General features: G+C 38.5%; 1 protein-coding gene across 4 annotated transcripts in view; it reads right to left on the bottom strand.

Annotated features, from left to right (window-relative positions):
• The window catches only part of MON2 (MON2 homolog, regulator of endosome-to-Golgi trafficking), a 131,433-nt gene that overhangs the window by 76,803 nt on the left and 32,937 nt on the right, over positions 1-21,693 (bottom strand). For all 4 annotated transcript variants that reach the window (XM_023225102.1, XM_023225103.1, XM_023225104.1 and 1 more), the window contains 3 exons: positions 20,701-20,798; positions 19,823-19,948; positions 12,758-12,952 (listed from right to left, as the gene is read on the bottom strand). In XM_023225102.1, coding sequence (XP_023080870.1) covers positions 12,758-12,952; positions 19,823-19,948; positions 20,701-20,798 — 419 coding nt within the window. The remainder of the gene's footprint in view (positions 1-12,757; positions 12,953-19,822; positions 19,949-20,700; positions 20,799-21,693) is intronic.

Genomic DNA, 21,693 nt, shown 5'->3' with positions numbered 1-21,693 from the left:
CAATTCTCCTGCCTCAGTCTCCCAAGTAGCTGGGATTACAGGCGCCTGCCACCATGCCTGGCTAATTTTTTGTATTTTTTAGTAGAGATGGGGTTTCACTGGTTAGTCAGGCTGGTTTCGAACTCCTGACCTCAGGTGATTCACCTGCCTCAGCCTCCCAAAGTGCTGCAATTTCAGGCGTGAGCCACTGTGCCTGGACAAGTACATGTCTTTTTAATGTTCTGTGCGACAAAACAGGAAGTATACACGAAGCATTTTTGCTGGGTATCAAAGTACCATCATTGTTGGAAGAAAAGCATAGCTGTGAACTGAACTAGTCTTTTTACTCTGTGGAATAACATTTTAACTGAAAAAGCAAACGGTAAATCATGACTATTTATATTTGTATATACTGTACAAACAGTTTTTCAAAAATAAACAAAGTACGCCTGTCACTTTAGGGTAAACAACTGACAGTGTTTGTTGTCAATAATAAAATTTGAGCTTTCAAACAAAAATTAGAATTTTAAAAAACTTGTATCTACCCTATAACCTAAGACTCTTCTGATAAATGGTGGTGATATTAACAAATGTAATATTTGATACTGCAGGAAGTGATAACATTTGGAATATCTACACAACTAAAATACATGATATTACAAAATCATGCATGACTAAAAGATCCATTTGAAGTGTAAGACCATTGAAATGAATGTTACTGTAACACAGTATAAAAATGTTTCAGAGGCCAGGAGCCGTGGCTCACGCCTATGTAATCCCAGCACTTTGGGAGGCCAAGACAGGCAGATCACAAGGTCAGGAGATCGAGACCATCCTGGCTACCGTAGTGAAACTCCGTCTCTACTAAAAATACAAAAAATTAGCCAGGCGTGGTGGCAGGCACCTGTAGTCCCAGCTACTTGGGAGGCTGAGGCAGGAGAATGGCATGAACCCAGGAGGCACAGCTTACAGCGAGCCGCGATCGCAACACTGCCCTCCAGCCTAGGCAACAGAGCAAGACTCCGTCTCAGGAAAAAAAAAAGTTTCAGATCCTAGACCTGTAAGAAAGTGCTGGCAGGGTGCGGTGGCTCATGCTGTAATCCTAACACTTTGGGAGGCAGAGGTGGGCGGATCACAAGGTCAGGAGATCGAGACCACCCTGGCTAACATGGTGAACCCTTGTCTCTACTAAAAATACAAAAAATTAGCCGGGCGCGGTGGTGGGCGCCTGTAGTCCCAGCTACTCGGGAGGCTGAGGCAGGAGAATGGCATGAACCCGGGAGGCAGAGCTTGCAGTGAGCCAAGATAGCGACACTGCATTCCAGCCTGGGCAACAGAGCAAGACTCTGTCTCAAAAAAACAACAAAACAAAGAAAGTGTCATTGGTTCCGTTTGATATAGTATCAAAGAAGAATGTCCACCATTATTATCTTAAAAAGCCATTAATATAATTCTACCTTTCAACTACATGTCTTTATGAAGCCAGATTTTCATCGTTATGTGCCAACCCAAAAAGTATCACAACAGAATGAAGACAAAAGATATGAGAATCCAGCTGTCTCCTATTAAGCCAGACATTCAAGACATTTACATTTAGAAAATGAAAAATAATTTTTTTCTTTAAGACATAATTATTTTTCATAAAATAATTTATGTTAACATGCAATAGGTTTACTATCATTTCAGCTTTAATTCTTAATAAAGTAAATAATGACAGGAATAACTCACATACACAAAAGCTCCTAAATATTTTTTAAGAATATAAAGGGGGTCACTGTTTTCATAGGGCATTCAACAAGATTTATTTATTTTGGGTCCTGATACCTCTGTCTTGGATCACCAAGTGTCACTCCCTCCCAGCATTCCCCTCCCACCACCCACTCCCAGTATCACTCAGCTGAGGCGACTTCAGCGACCAGAAGGGACACAAAGGGCTGAATGATTGGAACAGTGGTGTGCTGCCAGAGATGGCAGACAGCCAGGACATCCCCAGCATCTTTCTGCTCTGGAACATTCTGTGACCCGTCGGGGTGTTCTGAATGGTAGCACACCCTCTTCCACAAGGTTATTTATTAAATGACCACTTCCTCTTGCAAAAAAAAAAAAAAAAAAAAAATTAATAAAAGAGTATAAAGCAGTCTTGAGACTAAAAAGTATAAGAATTATTCCTCTAGTATGTCTTCTAGATGTACCATTTCCAGGTTTAAATAAAGAAAATACAGAGAAATAAGAGAGAGGCATCGCACATCAACCATATATAGCTTACCCCACAACTACCAGACCTCTAACTTTTGCCCTTAAAGAAAATGTAGAATGTCTAAATTTTTCTAAGCTAACATGTCCCAATGTAGCCAATTACAATACTGAGGAATTACTTTCTTATATATATCTGAAAATCTCAACTTTGCAAACACAGTCCTAGAGCTTCCTATTGGGAACCAATGTTTTACCAGTTGATCATCACCCACAATTCGCAAGTAAAGCAGGAAAACAGGCCTTCCTCTTTCTTTAGACAGTAACTTTCAATTTTTTTCTGTTGCTGGCTGTGCTGTCATCTGTCCCACATTGTCCCCCTACACCCCCGCCAAACTCCAATTAAAGGGACATAGGTCAAAATAAGGAGAATAGTATAGAAGCAATACAAGAAATTTGGCACTGTCAGCCTTGGAGAAAGAAAAAAAAAAAAGAGAGCGAGAACTAAGAAAACAGTGAAATAGTAAAGTGCAGTGGGGTTAAAAGTGTGTGTTATGGAGCCTAAAAAATTAGTGAACACCCCGGTTTTGCAGCTTATAAACTGCATCATCTCAGGCAAATTATATAAGCATCCTGGTCCTCATTTTCTCAGCTGTAAAACACAAATATGAATGCCTGCTTCATACGGCTGTAGTAAAGTTAAAATGAATTAATGTATGCAAAGCAATGCTATGGTCTAAATGTTTATTTACTCCCAAAATTTATGTATTGAAGCCTATTCGCCAGTGGGATGATATTTGAAGGTGGAGTCTTTGGGAGGAAATTAGGTGATAAGGCTGAAACCCTCATGAATGGGATTGTGCCCTTACAAGAAGATACTTGAGAGGCTTCTTCCTCTCTCTACTTTCCACCATACAAGAATAAAATGAGAACACAGACATCTGCAAACCAGGAAGTGCACCCTTACCAGACACCAGATATGCTAGTAGCTTGATCTTAGATTTCTGAGGTTCCAGAACTTTGAGATTTAAGCTACACAGTTTCTGACATATTTTATATAGCAGCCTGAACTAAGACAATTACTCTGTACGGTGTCCAGAAAAGAAGAACTCAATAAAAAAATTTTATCCAAAATGGAAATCACTGAGGAATTAAGATATCTATATCTCTGAAAAGGTTATTAGACAAATTGTTAAATAACAGAATTGATAGAGAGAAACCAAGAATCTCAGCTTGGCCCAAGTATCTTTAGTCTGTTATAACAAGATAACCAGAGACTGGGTGGCTTAAATGACAGAAATTTGGTTGTCACAATTCTAGAGGCTGGAAATAAGAGATGGAGGTGTTAGCGTGGTCAGGTTCTGCTGAGGCCCTGTTCTGAGCTTGCAAATAGGAGCTTTCTTCCTTTGTCTTCACATGGTGGAAGTCAAGAAAGTGAGAGAGCAAGCATGCTCTGGTGTCTTTCTATGAGGGAACTAATCCAATCATGAGGGTCCCGCCCTCGTGCCTTCATCTAAGCCTAATTATCTCCCAAAGGCCACATATCCAAATACTGTCATGTTGGGGACTGGGGCTTCAATATATTAATTTTGGGGGATATAATTCAACCCATAGCATCAAATTTTGTTAAAAAAAAAAAAAAGATGATGATAAATAAGTTGGGAGGTCCTGGTTAGCGACAGAAACAAAATGTGAATTCTGCATTTGTTACTGTGAAGATGTAACTACGCTGCATTACTGAGGAGAACCGAATACTTGTTTCTCCAGGACTGACTAGTGGATATGAAAAGGAAAAGGGGAACTGTTTTCTCTTCCTATAGTCTTAACTTGATGTAGTTAAGTAACATTCTAAAGAAAGAAGGAGGAGCCCTTCTAAGACAGCCCTGCTAATATTGAGCGAACAAGTGAGGATGTGGTATTTAGCTGGCCTAGTGACAAGAATAAAAACTTTCTGAACACTTGGACCACCATATAACTTGGCCACCTGATTTAATAGCAACTATATTGGCCCTTAAAGTTCTTCTCCTTTTCAAAACTCTCTCCTATCCTACTGACTTTCCATGGTGACTGATACTACTATATTGTAATTATTTTCATTTCCACTATTTTGTTTACTTAAAAATATTTTTCAAAAATTTTATGAGTATATAGTAGGTATGTAACATTTATAGAGTACATGAAACATTCTGATACAGGCGTATAATGCATAATCATCACGTCAGAGGAAATGGGCTACACATCACCTCAGCATTTATCATTTCTTTGTGCTAAAACATTCCAATTATACTTATTTATTTATTTAGAGATGGAGTTTTGCTCTTGTTGCCCAGGCTGGAGTGCAGTGTCACAATCTTGGCTCACCACAACCTCTGCCTCCTGGGTTCAAGCGATTCTCCTGCCTCAGCCTCCTGAGTAGCTGGGATTACAGGCATGCACCACCACACCTGGCTAATTTTGTATTTTTAGTAGAGACAGGGTTTCTCCATGTTGGTCAGGCTGGTCTTGAACTCCCAACCTCAGCTGATCTGGCCGCCTTAGCTTCCCAAAGTGCTGGGACTACAAGCGTGAGCCACCATGCCTGGCCTTTTAGTTATTTTTAAATGTACATTATTGTTGACTTACTCACCCTGTTGTGCTATCAAATACTAGATCTCATTCATTCTATCTACCTATATTTTTGTACCCATTAACCCATCCCTACTTTCCCCCTGCTCCCCATCTCTACCACCCTTTCCAGCTACTGGTAACCATCATTCTATTCTCTCTCTCTGTGAGTTCAACTGTTTTAACTTTCAGCTCTTACAAACAAGTGGGAACATGTGAAGTTTGTCTTTCTGTGCCTGGCTAACTTCACTTAACATAATGTCCTGCAGTTCCATTCATATTGTTGCACATGACAGGATCTCATTTTTTTTATGGTTGAATAGTACTCCATTGCCTATATGTACTAACTTTTCTCTATCCATTCATCTGTCGATAGATAGATGCTACTAAATCTCAACAATCAAGAATAGTGCTGCAATAAACATGGGAGTGCAGGTATCTTTTCAATATTAAAAAATATTTAATTGTGGTAAAACCATACAATATAAAACCCCAACAATATTTATGTGTACAGTTGAGTAGTATCAACTGTTTCACACTGTTGTGTAAAAAACTCTCTAGAACTTTTTTTTTTCTGAGATGGAGTCTTGCTCTTGTCACCCAGGCTGGAGTGCAATGGTGTGATCTCAGCTCACTACAACCTCTGCCTCCCAGGTTCAAGCAATTCTCCTGCCTCAGCCTATTAAGTAGTTGGAATTACAGGTGTGTGCCACCACACCCAGCTAATTTTTTTGTATTTTTAGTAGAGACGGGGTTTCACCATGTTGGCCAGGGTGATCTCAAACTCCTGAGCTCAGGTGATCCACCCACCTTGGCCTTACAAAGTGCTGGGATTACAGGCATGCACCACCGCACCTGGCCTCTAGAACTTTTTTATCTTGCAAAACTGAAATGCTATACCCACTCAACACTAACGCCTTATCACTTTGTCCTCTTGGTCCTTGGCAACAACCATTCCATGTTCTCTATGAATTTGACTGTTCAAGGTACCATGCATAAGTGGAATTATACAGTAATTTGTCCTCTTGACTCACTTATTTCACTCAGCATAATGTCCTCAAAGTTCCAGTAATAGGATTTCCTTCTTTAAGGCTGAATGATATTCCAACATATGTATATACTGTATTTTCTTGATTTGTTCATCTGATAATGAACACTGGAACTGCTTTCACCTCTTGGCTATTACAAAAATGTGACAATGAACATGGGTGTACAAACACTTCTTTGAAATCACACTTTCAATTCTTTTGAATGTATATGCATAAGTAGTATTGCTGGGTCATATGGTAATTCTATTTTCAGTTTTTTGAGGGACCTCCATACTGCTGTCTATTAAGGCTGCACCATTTTATATTCCCACCAACAGCGCACAAGGGTTCCAATTTTCTCCACATCCTTGTCAACACTTGTTATTTTCTGGTGTTCTGTTTTGTTTTTAACAGTGACCACTCATATAGGCATAAGGTGATACCTCCTTATAGTTTTGCTCTGCATTTCTCTAATGATTAGAGATGTTGAGCATCTTTTCACATGGTGGTTGGACATTGGTATATCTTCTTTGGAGAAATATCTATTCATGTCCTGTGCGCATTTTTTAACATTAGTTTTTTGTTGCTGTTGAGTTGTAGGAGTTCTTTATATATTTTGGATATTAATCGCTTTTCAGATATGTGATTTGTGAATCTTTTCTCCCAAGTGTTGCCTTTTCACTCTTGATATGGTTTGGGGCTGTGTCCCTAACCAAATCTCATCTTTAATCCCCACATGTTCTGGGAGGGACCCAGTGGGAGGTAACTGAATCATGGGGACAGATCTTTCTCATGCTGTTATCATGATAGTGAATAAATCTCACGAGATCTAATGGTTTTAAAAAGGGGAGTTTCCCTGCAAAAGCTCTCTTCTTGTGTCTACAACCATTTGCGATGTGCTTTTCACCTTCCTCCAAGATTGTGAGGCCTCCCCAGCCATGTGGAACCGTAAGTCCATCAATCTTTCTTTTGTAAATTGCCCAGTCTTGGGTATGTCTTTATCAGGAGCGTGAAAATGGACTAATACAGTAAATTGGTACTGGGAGTGGGGTGCTGTGGAAAAGACACCTAAAAATGTGGAAGTGACTTCGGAACTCGATAACAGGCAGATGTTGGAACAGTTCAGAGGGCTCAGAAGAAGACAGGAAAATGTGAGAAAGTTTGGAACTTCCTAGAGACTTGTTGAATGACTTTGACCAAAATGCTGATAATGATATGGAAAATGAAATCCAGGATGAGATGGTCTCAGATGGAGATGAGGAAATTGTTGGGAACTTTGTTATGTTTTAGCAAAAAGACTGGCAGTGTTTTGCCTCTGCCCTAGAGATTTGTGGAACTTTGAACTTGGGAGAGATCATTTAGGGTACCTGGCAGAAGACATTTCTTTCTTTTTTTTTTTTTTTTGAGACAGAGTCTCACTCTGTCACCTAGGCTGGAGTGCAGTGGTGGGATCTCAGCTCACTGCAAGCTCCGCCTCCTGGGTTCACACCATTCTCCTGCCTCAGCCTCCCGAGTAGCTGGAACTACAGGCGCCCACCACCAAGCCTGGCTAATTTTTTTTATATTTTTTAGTAGAGATGGCGTTTCACCATGTTAGCTAGGATGGTCTCGATCTCCTGACCTTGTGATCCGCCTGCCTTGGCCTCCCAAAGTGCTGGGATTACAGGCATGAGCCACTGTACCCAGCCAGCAGAAGACATTTCTAAGCATCAAAGCATTCAAGAGGTGACTGGGCTGCTGTTAAAGACATTCAGTTTTAAAAGGGAAACAGAGCTTAAAAGGTTGGAAAGAGCTTAAAAGCCTGACAATGCAATAGAAAAGAAAATCCCAGGCCAGGTGCGGTGGCTCATGGTGGCTCATGCCTGTAATTCCAGCACTTTGGGAGGCCAAGGCGGGTGGGTTGCTTGAGGTCAGGAGTTCAAGACCAGCCTGGCCAACATGACGAAAACCAGTCTTTACTAAAAATACAAAAATTAGCCGGGCATGGTGGCTCACACCTGTAATCCTAGCTACTCAGGAGGCTGAGGCAGGAGAATCACTTGAACTCAGGAGGCGGAGAGCCGAGATCATGCTACTGCACTCCAGCCTGGGATACAGAGCAAGACTCCATCCCTCCCCAGAAAAAGAAAAGAAAATCCCATTTTCTGAGGAGAATTTCAAGCTGGCTGTAGAAATTTGCATAAGTAACAAGGAGCTGAATGTTAATCACCAAGACAATGGGGAAAATGTCTCCAAGGCATGTCAGAGACCTTTGAGAGGCAGCCCCTCCCATCACAGATCCAGAGGCCTAGGAGGAAAACATGGTTTCGTGGGCCGAGCCCAGGGTCCCTGTGCTGTGTGCAGCCTAGTGACTTGGTCCCCTGCATCCCAGCCACTCCAGCCGTGACTGAAAGGGGTCAACAGAGAGTTCAGGCCGTGCTTCAGAGGGTGCAAGCATCAAGCCTTGGCAGCTTTCACATGGTGTTGATCCCACGAGTGCACAGAAGTCAAGAACTGAGGTTTGGAAGCCTCTGCCTAGATTTCAGATGTATGGAAATGTCCGGATGCCCAGGCAGAAGTTTGCTGTAGGGGCGGGGTCTTCATGTAGAACCTCTGCTAAGGCAATGCAGAAGGGAAATGTGAGGTCAGAGACTCCACACAAAGTCCCTACTGGAGCACCATGTAGTGGAGCTGTGAGAAGAGGGTCACCGTCCAGACACTAGAATGACAGATTCACCAACAGCTTGCACCGTACACCTGGAAAAGCCACAGACACTCAACACCAGGCCATGAAAGCAGCTGGAAGGGAGGCTGTATCCTGCAAAGCCACAGGAGCAGAGCTGCCCAAGACCACGGGAACCCACCTCTTGAATCGGCGTGATCTGGATATCAGACATGGAGTCAAAGGAGGTCATTTTGGAGCTTTAAGATTTGACCACCCTGCTGGATTTCAGACTTGCATGGGGCCTGTAGCCCCTTTGTTTTGGCAAGTTTCTCCCATTTAGAATGGCTGTATTTACCCAATGCTTGTACCCCCATTGTATCTAGGAAGTAACTAACTTGCTTTTGATTTTACAGGCTCATAGGCAGAAGAGACTTGCCTTGTCTCAGATGAACTTTGGACTGTGGACTTTTGAGTTAATGCTGAAATGAGTTAAGACTTTGGGGACTGTTGGGAAGGCATGATTGGTTTTGAAATATGAGGACCTATGAGACTTGGGAGGCAGGGGTGGAATGACATGGTTTGGTTGTGTCCTCACCCAAATCTCATCTTGAATTCCCATGTGTTGTGGGAAGTACCTGGTGAGAGGTAATGAATCATGGGAGGCAGGTCTTTCCCATGCTGTTCTCTTGATAGTAAGTCTAAGATCTGGTTGTTTTAAAAGTGGACTTTCCCTGCATAAGCTCTCTTCTCTTGTCTGCTGCCATGTGAGATGTGCCTTTCACCTTCAACCATGATTGTGAAGCTTCCCCAGCCACATGAAACTGTAAGTCCAATAAATCGCTTTCTTTTGTAAATTGCCCAGTCTCGGGTATGTCTTTACTAGCAGTGTGAAAACTAATACAACTCTGTTGACTGCTTTCTTTGAGGTGCAGACGTTTTTAAGTTTGATGTAGGTCTATTTGTCTACTGTTGCTTTTGTTGCCTGTGCTTTTAGTATCATAGTCAAGAAATCATTGTGAAATCCAATGTCATAAAGATTTTTCCCTATGTTTTCTTTTAGGAATTTTTTGGTTTTAAATCTTATATTTAGGTCATGAAATCTATTTTGAATTATTTTTTGTACATGACATAAGGTAAGGGCCTAACCTCATTCTTTTGCATGTGAATATCCGGTTTTCCCAGCATAATGGTTAAATAGACTATCCTTTCTCCACTGAGTGGTCTTGGCATCCTTTTCAAAGATCACTTGACCATATATGAGTTTATTTTTAGACTCTCTATTCTGTTCCATGGGTTTTTGTGTGTGTCTTTATGCCAGTACTACTTTATGCTATTGTGATAACTGTAGCTTTGTAACATGTTTTAAAATCAGGGAGTATGAGGCTTCCAACTTTGTTCTTTTTTCTCAAGATATTTTTGGCAATTTGGGGTCCCTTGAGATTCAATATGAATTTTAAGAAGGTTTCTTCTACTTCTGCAAAAAGTGATGTTGGAATTTTGATAGGCACTGTATTTAATTCATAGATCTCTTTAGACTGTATGGACATTTTAACAATTTTAAGTCTTTTAACCATGAACACTGGATATCCTTCCATTTCTTCGTGTCTTTAATTTATTTCAATAATGTTTTATAGTTTTCAGTGTATAGGCCTTTCACCTTCTTGGTTAAGTTTATGCCTAAGTATTTTACTCTTTTTGATACTTTGCAAATGAAATTATTTTCTTAATTTCTTTCTGGAATTGTTCACTGTTAGTGTATAGAGACATAACTGATTTCTTGTGGTGATTTTTTTATCTTGCAACTTCGCAATGTTTATCAGTTCTAACAGTTTTTCTGGTGTGGAATATTTAGGGTTTTCTACATACAACATTACATTAGCAAATAGAGATAATTTTACTTCTTCCTTTCCAATGTGGATGCCTTTTATTTCTTTTTCATTCTTAATTGCTCTGGCTAGGAGTTCCAGTACCATGTTGAATAGAAGTGGCAAGAATAGGCAATCTTGCCTTGTTCCTGATCTTAGAGGGAAAGCTTTCAGGTTTTCACTATCAAGTGTGATAACAGTTATCAGTTATTGTCTCTTCATACATAGCATTTATTGTGTAAAGGTAGTTTAGTTCTATTCCTAGTTTGTTTGGTGTTTTTACCATGAAAGGATGATGAATTTTGCCAAATGCTTTTTCTGCGTCAATTGGAATGATCATGTGGTTTTTAACCTTCATTCTTTTAATGTAGTGTATTATATTAACTGATTTTTGTATGTTGAAACATCCTTACATTCCAGGGATAGGTCCCACTTGGTCATGGCATAGAATCCTTTTAATATGCTGTTGAATTAAGTTTCCTTGTACTTGTTGAGAATTTTTAAATCAGTATCAGGGAGCTTGATCTGTTTTTTTTGTTTTGTTTTGTTTTTTCCCTTGTAGTATTTTTGTCTGGCTTTGGTATTAATGCTGGCCTCATAAAATGAGCTTGGCAGTTTCTCTCCTCTTCAATTCTTTGGAGTTTGTTAATTGTTCTTTCAATGTTTGGTAGAATTTTCCAGGGAAACCATCTGTTCTTGGGCTTTTCTTTGTGGGAAGGTTTTTCATTATTAATTCAATCTCCATACTAGTTATACGTCTGTTTAATTTTTTTCTTGTGATTCAGTTTTAGTAGGTTGATGTTTCAAGGAATTTATTCATTTCTTCTAGGTTAACCAATTTGTTGGCACATAACTCTTCCTACTAGTCTTTTATGATCCTTTTAAATTTCTTATTTCTGTGGCATCAGTTGTAATGTCTCCTATTTCTGATTTTAGTTATTTGAGTATTTTCTCTTTTTAGTCTTGATAATGGTTTGTTAATTTTCTTAATTTTTTCAAAAAAACAACTTTCACTGATTCTCTCTATTGCTTTTCTATTCTCTATTTTGTTTATTTATGTGGTATTCTTTATTATATCCTTCCTTCTCCTAACTAGTGTGTTGTTTAATTTCCATACATTTGAGACTCTTCTCATTTTCCTTCCACTATTGATTTCTGGTTGGATTCCACTTTGGTCAGAGAAGATACTTGGTACGATTACAATCTTCCTAAATTTGTTGAGACTTGTTTTATGGCTTAACATATGCTCTATCCTTGAGAACAATCTATGTGCACCTGAAAAGAATGTGTAATCTGCTGATGTTAGGTGGAGTGTTCTGTATATGTCTGTTAGGTCCAACTGTTCTACAGTGTTGTTCAAGTCCTTTGTTCCCTTATTAGTCTTATGTCTGGTTGTTCTACCTTTATTGGAAGTAGAGTATTAAAGTCTCCTACTATTATTGTATTGTCTAATTTTAGAATATAAGGTCAGGCACGGTGGCTGACACTTGTAATCCCAGCACTTTGGGAGGTTAAGGTGGGTGGATCAGCTGAGGTCAGGAGTTCAAGACCAGCCTGACCAATAGGGTGAAGCCCCATCTCTACTAAAAATACAAAAATTAGCCGGGTGTGGTGGCAGGTGCCTGTAGTCCCAGCTACTAGGGAGACTGAGGCAGGAGAATTCCTTGAACCCAGGAGATGGAAGTTGCAGTGAGCTGAGATTGTGCCACTGCACTCCAGCCTGGGCAACAGAGCGAGACTCCATCTCAAAAAAAAAAAAAAAAAGAAAAAAGAAGAAAGAAGAAAGAAGAAAGAAAAAAAAAAGAAGAAGAAGAAGAAGAAGAAGAAGAAGATAAATGTGAAAAAATTACAGAATATGAATTTGACTTAACACAGAATTTTAAAAAAACATGGTACACTATTTTCTCTGACAAACAGTATTTGAATGTTTATGACTGAAGCATTACATAAACAGAATTATCATCAGGAATATCACAACATAATAGGCATTGATTAACTTTGCAAAACAGATACAATATTGGACTGTAAGTCAAAATAATTGGTTTCTAATCCTAGACTTGACCAAATCTTTAATGTCTTTGCTTTAATCTGTTAAGACATATGAAACAGTATAAATGAAAGCAGAATAAACTGAAGAGACTATAATTTTAATAATCCTTCAAATGAGATACAGACAATTAGCTGAGTTCCTAAACCACAATTCCTATGCTGCCTTCAGATAACAGGCAATGACTCTGCTTCACATATTATGAATAATCTATAAACATAAGCAAGATTCAAGAAAGGACAGCACAAACCTTTAGAGTACCTAGAATACATGTAGGTACTCAAAAAAATTCTGTTGAACTAAATTGAAAAAACTAAACGCACTATAACAGACCACTTTTTACAAAGGGCACAACATGCAACTATATACACAAATACGTAAGGAAATTAGCACTTACCAAAAGACTGTAAAATTGCTTAATCAGAACAGATACTACTCTCAGCAAACGCATGCAGATAGGAAAATAGGGTTTTTCAACTGGTGCTGGAGAAGATGAAGTGCTGGAACCTTGTCTGAACTTTATATTTGGAGAAAAGAGCTTTATCACAAGAGGACATACCCTTTCTTTGAGGAGGAAACTAAATTCTTGGTGCTATTTGCAAGGAAAAAAAGAAAGAAAAAAATAATTGACTTTATTTGTACTAAATACTTCTAAAAACACAGTCTCACTACAAAACAAAACTTCTTAATAACCAGTATAAATAATTTAGCTTTACTATAAGTTTATGTTTTATTGTTTTATAGTTTACCCACAATTTTGAAATTCATATTGCACTTAGAGAGTCTAAGATCAGAATAGTCATCAGAGCCCAGCATGGTGGCTCATGCCTGTAATCTTAGCATTTTGGGAGCCCAAGGTGGGAGGATAGCTTGAGCCCGGGAGTTCAAGATGAGCCTCAGCAACACAGTGAGACCCCACCTCTACAAAAAAATTTAAAAATTAGCCAGGTGTGGTGGAACACACCAGTAGTCCCAGCTATTTGGGAAGCTGAGGTGGAAAGAACACTTGAACCCTGGAGGTCAAGGCTGTAGTGAGCCATGATCATGCCACTGCCCTCTAGTCTGGGTGACAGAGCAAGATACTGTCTCAAAAAGTAATAATAAAAGGCCGGGCACGGTGGCTCACGCCTGTAATCCCAGCACTTTGGGAGGCTGAGACGGGCGGATCACGAGGTCAGGAGATCGAGACCATCCTGGCTAACACGGTGAAACCCCGTCTCTACTAAAAAATACAAAAAACTAGCCAGGCGAGGTGGCGGGCGCCTGTAGTCCCAGCTACTCGGGAGGCTGAGGCAGGAGAATGGCATAAACCCTGGAGGTGGAGCTTGCAGTGAGCTGAGATCCGGCCACTGCACTCCAGCCTGGGCGACAGAGCGAGACTCCGTCTCAAAAAAAAAAAAAAAAAAGTAATAATAATCAGTATTACAACAGGTTTTTGAAAGAATATAAGTTTAAAAGGAACACTTAATGATTTTAGAATTAAGTAATTGGTGATTACTAGAAACTTTCATTTTAGTTGGACACTGGTAATTAAAAACATAAACAACAGAAGAAAGAAAATAGAGCCAGGCATGGTGGCTCAGGCCTGGAATCCTGGCACTTTGGGAGGCTGAGGTGGGAGGATTGCTGGTACTCAGGAGTTCAAGACCAGCCTGAGCAACACAGGGAGACCCCATTTCAACAACAACAACAACAAAAATTAGCTGGATATAGTGGTACCGCCTGCGGTCCCAGCTACTTGGGTGGCTGAGGTGGGAGGATCACTTGAGCCCAGGGAGGTTGAGACTGCAGTGAGCCATGATCACACCACTGTACTCCAATCTGGGCAATGGAGCAAGACCCTATCTCACACAGAAAAAAAAAAAAGAAAAAAAAGAAAGAAAAGAAAACAAGCTATACAAATTCAAGCAAATAAATAGTTTAAAATAGGTAGCTGAGGAGAGAAAATTTCCTAATAAAGTATGTTATATAATTCACAGATTTCGTTTTGCAAGGAACAATTCCTTTCATGCAGAGATTTAATAATTAACTTAAAATTTTGTTCTGCTTGGACTGCTTGAACAGAACATGATGAGCTGATAAAACATGCAATGGCAAACAAGCATAATCATTTTACAAGTCAGGGAATCTTGCAAATAATTCTTAAATTTTACTTAGAGTCATAATATATTATAAAGAAAGCACTCCTTCACCTGTTAATTCCCTGCCTATAATAGCAAGGTAATCCCATTTCACTGACAATACAAGGCCTAGTCTGTATTTAATGACTAGCCTCAAATACACTTTATTTTGTTGTTGTCATCCAAATTTCATTGAAGCTATAAACAAAGAAAAGATCACAAAAATCACTTGACCTAATCCTTTAATCTTACAGAGAAGGGAAATAAGGCATACAGCAGGTTGTTTGCTCAGAATCACAAAATTTTTTAAATGTACCTTTTTTTTTTTTTTTTGAGATGGAGTTTCACTTTGTCATCCAGGCTGGAGTGCAATGGCACGATCGTGGTTCACTGCAACCTCCATCTCCCAGGTTCAAGCAATTCTCCTGCCTCCACCTCCCAAGTAGCTGAGATTACAGGTATGTGCCACCACACCTGGCTAATTTTTGTATTTTTAATAGTGACGGGGTTTCACCATGTTGGCCAGGCTCTCCTGACCTCAGGTGATCTGCCCACCTTAGCCTCCCAAAGTGCTGGGATTACAGGCGTGAGCCACTGCCCCCGGACTAAATGTATCTTTCAAAAAATCAGATTCTCAAGAAAGAAAAACTGAAAACACAGATAAATAAAAACATAAAAGTAAGTCTTGCCTAATCTCACCTCCTGGAGATAAGTGGACTAGTCATTGTTAACTTCTACATGTAAACTCTTCTAGACTTTTATAAATATTTTAATATACTTTTTCATTCTTTCCCCCAAAATGAGATCTTAAGAGATAAATGACTTGAAATTATACTCTCACATCTATAGTTAGTTTCTTTGACTGCCAAAATGAAAAGTAAAGTCCACTTTCATATTTTACAAAAATAATTATTTTGTATATTGGTTAATATATAAGCATACCGGCAAATCTTAAGCAATTCTTAATAGTTTTATCAATTCACTGTTTCCCTCTCACTATTCAACTCACTACAGTTGGGTTTCCTCCAGCACTATCACCAACTATCCCAATTCTACTTCTCCACTTCTCATTATCCTCATCATGATCTCTGTGGCCAAAGCAAACACTTTCCAGTCTTTCCACTCTTCATCTTATCAGATCTCTTGGTTTTTGTTTTGTTTTGTTTTGTTTTTGAAACAGGGTCTTGCTCTGTCACCCAGGCTGGAGTGCAGTGGTACGATCATGGCTCACTGCAGCCTTGACCTCCTGGGGTCTTCCCACCCCTCAGCCTCCCAAGTAGCTGACACTACAGGTAAGTGTCACCAGGCCCAGCTGATTTTCTAAAAATTTTTCATAGAGACAAGGTCTCACTATGTTGCCCAGGCTGGTCTTGAACTCCTGAGCTCAGGCTATCTGGCCACCTCAGTCCCTCAAAATGCTAAGATTACAGGTGTGAGCCACTGCACCTACCAGATCTCTGTGAACCACCTGATATAACTGATTACTTGCTTCATCTTGAAACTTTCTTCGCTTTTGCCTTTTATTACGTCACATTCTCTTAGATTTGTTCCTGCCTTCTGGCCTTGTGTTCTCAGTCTCTTGTATATGCTCATTCTCAACTGTTTAATGTTGAGGTTCCTCAGAAGTCCAGAGTACCATGCCCTTGCTTTGTACTCTAGGTTCTCACCACAATCTCATTCACTCCCATATCTCCAATTATCAACTATATGCCAGGAACATTTAAATTTATACTTTCAGCCCCAAACCTTGAAATGCATAAGTCCAATTAACATTTTGCATGTCTCACAGATACCTCAAAATTAGTATATATATGAATAATGTGTCTTTGTGATAAAAATTCTGCCCATGAAGTACTCCATCTTAGCAAATGGTTCACTGTTCAAGCCAGAAAGCTAGAAGTAATCTTTGAGACTGCCTTTTTCATCTTCCAACTACAATACTTCATTGAGGCAAAAGGCAAAGCTTCAATGCCCTTAAAGCCTATTTTTCTAGAAAAGAAGACATCCTTTCTCAGGGTCACTGCTCTTTGACCTTCTGTGTGGAGTATTCTTTTCCTATTCTCTCCATGTCTCCTAGCTACTCTTAATCCTTCATTTACAAGCTTAAGTATCATATCCTTGATTTATCACCAAGTCTCCACTAGGTTTGGTCCACTGTTATTCATTTCCTAACACTTTTAATACTTCTCCTTCACAGCACTCATCACATCTTATCAACTCAGTTAAAATCTGTCTCCCCATTAGAATTGTAAGTGCCACAGGGAAAAGACTTTATCAGTCTTATTTAACTTCTGTATACTTGGCATAAAACATAAGTGACTGGTAAATTTTGATTGCATATGTGAATGATGAGTTAAAAGAGAAACAAATATTTATCTCTGGAAGAAAATTGTACAGGATGAAGTTCTAGGATCTTACACAGAAGAATTCTTCTTCCATGCTGAAGCATGGAAGAATAAAGTAAATTTTGTACGTATAATAAATCTGTAAAAACATACTGGGCACGCTGGCTCATGCCTGTAATCCCAGCACTTTGGGAGGCCAAGGCAGGTGGATCACAAAGTCAGGAGATCGAGACCATCCTGGCCAACACATGAAACCCTGTCTCTACTTTAAAAAAATACAAAAAAATTAGCCGGGCATGGTGGCGGGTGCCTGTAGTCCCAGCTACTCGGGAGGCTGAGGCAGGAGAATGGCGTGAACATGGGAGGTGGAGCTTGCAGTGAGCTGAGATCGCACCACTGCACTCCAGCCTGGGCAAAAGAGCAAGACTCTGTCTCAAAAAAAACAAAAAAGAAAAAAAAATCTATAAAAACAGTTTCAAATATTTTCCTACAAAGTCAGAAAACATAACCCAAACATAAAAATTTTAAATTCAGATTCATTAACCAATTCATTCATTCAAATATTTATCAAACACCTGCCATATGCCAGGCACTATTACTAAAGACACCTATACAACAGTACTAAGTCCCTGCCTCACAGAGTTTATCTTCTTGTAGGGAAAGAGAGAAAATAAAATAATACACAATATGTAATAATATATAATACATATATATGTGTGAGTGTGTGTGTGTGTGTGGCAGGAGGTGATAAGTACTACAAAGAAAAATAAAGAGGGATAAGAAAGATAATGGTGCTGGTAGGAAAAAAGGTTGCCATTTTACACAATGTGGTTGGGGAAGATGTATCTGATAAGTTGACCATTGAACAAAGCCCTCAAAAAAGTAAGACAGCAAGCCATATGAGGAAAAAAGGATTCCACGCCCAGGGAATAGTAAGTACAAAGGCCCTGGGGCGGGAGTCTGCTTAAGGCACTTCAGAAACAACAAGAAGGACAGTGTGGCCAAAGGGTGAGGGCAAAGAGAGGAAAGAAACAAGATCAAGGAATATCGGGGACTAAATCATGACAAATTCCACAGAGCAGAAGGACACTTCATCTTTTAGTCTGATAAGGAGGATATCAACTGAAGCAATTTACAAGAGACTGAAAAGATTTGACTTATTTTAAAAGACCATTTTGGATGTGGTGTCACAAACAACTATAATAAGTGGTACAAGTATTAATATATATGCAAGCAGACCAGTTAGGAAGCCAACACAACAATTCAAGTAAGAGGTGATGGTAGCTTAGACTAGAATCATTGTAAAAGTGGTAAGAAGTGATTGGATCCTGAATATGTTTTGAAGGTGATGGTTGGGATGTGATATGTAAATAAAAAAGAGGGGATACGGAGAGAAACTAATTTGGATCAACATGAGTTCAAATCCCAACTCCATCACTTATAAACCATGAAACTGTGGACAAATTATTTAACCCTCTGGATGTTGTAGTTTCCTCATGTGTAAAACAGTGATAATTGGTATATCTTAGGCATTTGGGAAGATAAAAGAGAATATAATATGTAAGGAATCTGGCACATAGCACATAGAAGGCAGTCAAGAAATGATAGCTGCTATGACTATTGTTTATCCAAGAGTGTTGGACAAGTTATATCTAAATACTGCTTATCTTATTACACTACAAGAAAGGGAATCATGAGTATATACTGTTCACCAAGAGCATTTAACAACTGCCTAATGTATACTAAAAATTATGAGCCATATAAAAATAATTTCAGCTCCAAATCCTGGCCTAAAAGATCTTATACTACTGTACCACTTAATTCACTCATTTTGTAGGTAAGAGCAAGGGATAAAATGGATTACTTAGGGAGGAAGCATGGTAAGGGAAGGAGCTAGATGAGTAGTTAAGAAACCTAAATTACCGTTCAAGACCTGCTAATAACTAAGTGACCCTGTGTAAGTAACTGACTTCATTTTGGACTTTGGTTGTTTTCCATTTAAGTTATGTGAAAACACATAGCTAGATACATAAGCAAGTAACAATCAATAATTTCTTTAGGCTTTTAAATATTACACAAGTAACTCACATACCACATTTCCTTCATAGACTCATACACTGGGAAATACCTGACTATTAACAGATTGTCTCTAGAGATTCTTTCTATTATTAAAATTCCAAAATGCTAAGGGACCAAAAAAAAAAAAAAAAGTAATGTAACACTAAACTGTCATATGTCTAAAGTTTGAGACTATAATTCTCCACATCTTTCTTTCCTTCCTTTTCTTTTTTTTTTTAGAAATGGGGTCTGGCTCTCTCACCCAGGCTGGAGTGTAGTGGCATGAACACGGCTCACTGCAAACTCGACCTCCCGGGCACAAGCGATTCTCCTGCCTCAGTCTCCTGAATAGCAGGGACTACAGACATGCACCATCACACCTAGCTTTTTAAAAAATATTTTGTTTTATTTATTTTTTTTGAGACAGAGTCTTGCTGTCACCCAGGCTGGAGTGAAGTGGTGCGACTTCAGCTCACTGCAACCTCCGCCTCCCAGGTTCAAGTGATTCTCCTGCCTCAGCCTCCTGAGTAGCTGGGACTACAGGCACCCGCCATCACGCCCGGTTAATTTTTGTATTTTTAGTAGAGACGGGGTTTCATCATATTGGACAGGCTGGTCTCAAACTCCTGACCTTATGACCCACCTGCCTCGGCCTCCCAAAGTGCTGGGATTATAGGCGTGAGCCACCGCGCCCAGCCTTTTCATTTTCTTTTCTATATTGATGGTGTCTCACTATGTTGCCTAGGCTAGTCTCAAACTCCCGGGCTCAAGCAATCCTCCCACTTCAGCCTCCCAAAGTGTTGGGATTACAGACATGAGTCACCAAGTCTGGCCTCTTTGCAACTTTTAATGTGGAAAAAAAATACACGTTGCTTTCTTTAAAAATATCTGTAAAACAATTAAGATTAACTTTGTCACAAAATACTATAAATGGCTTACTTGTAAAAAGACCTGTGGAAAATCATTGAGGACTGACTCAAGTAATTCGAGGCCAAACGTCCGAGTCATTTCTGTCATGCCCACTAGCCAATAAGGAGCATCAGCATTAACCAACTGACAAAGGTCCTGGGAAAATAAATCCAACAATTTCACGTGCTAGAATTAAATGTGCTTTTCAAAATTCACAGTTCATAAATCTTAAAAAAAGAAAAATCTATCTTCTTATATAATACATGTTTTTGCTCCTTAGAAACTAAGCGCCGGTAATTCCAATTTTGACAAATTGTGTAACTGATAGATTATATAAGCAAACTTTTAAAGAATCATATAACTACTCTGTACTATTTGTTCAGCTGTACAATTTGTACAATTGTACAGTACTCTGTACTGACAATACAGAGATAGTAGACAGATAAATGATTAATCTAACATACTTTAAATGAAAAAATAAGCTTTTAATCCGAAGTAATAATATTTTCAGTACAGATTAATCTTGTTTTACCTAAAATTATTTATTCATGACAAGTGATGTAAAAATCAGGTATCTATGTATCAAATTATATTACACAGACCAAATTTATTACTTAAATTTTCCTTGTTTAAAGAAACTTTTTTTGCATGACTAGTTGTTTCTGATATACCTGTTTTCTAGTTCTGCATTTATTTCATTTTATTTTCTTAAAGTGAGTCATAATGTTTTATCATGTTAATTAGCTATAAAGTAAATATAGAAGTTGTTCTTTAGAACTATTTTAATACTACCTGTGACATATTTTCAAAAAAATTCACATTAAAAAACTTAGACATAAAATCCCCAGCTAAAAAATTCACACAAAACTGTATTTTAGAATAAAAATTATTTTTATCAACTAAAATACCTGGAAAAGCATATATGCATCTTTAGCACAAGGTTTGAGGGTACTGACAGATCTTCTGTTACTATTTCCTTGCACCAGTATTGGTTGTTCTATAATATCTGCAATCAAAACAGGATGGGTTTTAGCAGTTCACAATAGCCTTTAATAAATTATATATTCTGATTAAAAGATAATGTCTAAAATAAATGTTTATATAATTATAAATTGTAATTATAATTTCAGAATTAAAATTTCCAATTTTTAACATATGCCTCCAAAACAAAAAAAAAAGGAATCTATTTTTATACCAAATATCATAAAAATCACTCTTTGTTACCTTACATTCATTCTAATAAGCTGGGTATCTTTGTCCATACATTTGGTTTCTCATTCTTCAGCCCCTTTATTTCATGGACTTAACATTCACGTGATCTTTAAGCGTGTTTTTAAATATCAAACAGACATACAAATGTTTACCATATGGTTAACTCCTCTACCATTTCACTATCTTCAAGAGAATTACTGCTTGATCTGCTGCTATTACTATGTCAGTTACAGATACTCACCAGCTAAGAATCAGCTAGGATGGTGTTTCCCAACTCAGTATTTCTTTAATTAACTACTAGTAAAAAATATCATTCTCTGTAAGTTATGACAGCCTGTTTTGAATAAATATTGACTTAACGACTACCTGAAAAGAAAAAAGTTCTAAGTATTTCTACCTTACTATAAAGTATTAAATGGCAGATTAACCTTAGAGACACACAACTAAAACTACCAATGCGGGAATTTTATTGAGGTTATGAATGTATAAAACATTCAAACTGGGGAACTGCCCTGTGTTATTACAATATGATTTTGAATACTTTAACCAAATGGGACACATTATAATTCCTTAATATTTCAAACTACTAGAATTCCACCTGCATTTTTCCCCAAGAAAAAATAAAGAAAAAACAATATACCAAAGTGGAAATATTCTTATAAAGGTATTTGATAAAAAATATTTAAAAA

The sequence above is a fragment of the Piliocolobus tephrosceles genome, chromosome 10 (assembly GCF_002776525.5).
Source record: "Piliocolobus tephrosceles isolate RC106 chromosome 10, ASM277652v3, whole genome shotgun sequence".
Lineage (NCBI taxonomy): Eukaryota > Metazoa > Chordata > Mammalia > Primates > Cercopithecidae > Piliocolobus > Piliocolobus tephrosceles.
The sequence above is the reverse complement of the archived record's forward strand: the minus strand, read 5'-3'. Positions and strand labels throughout refer to the sequence as shown.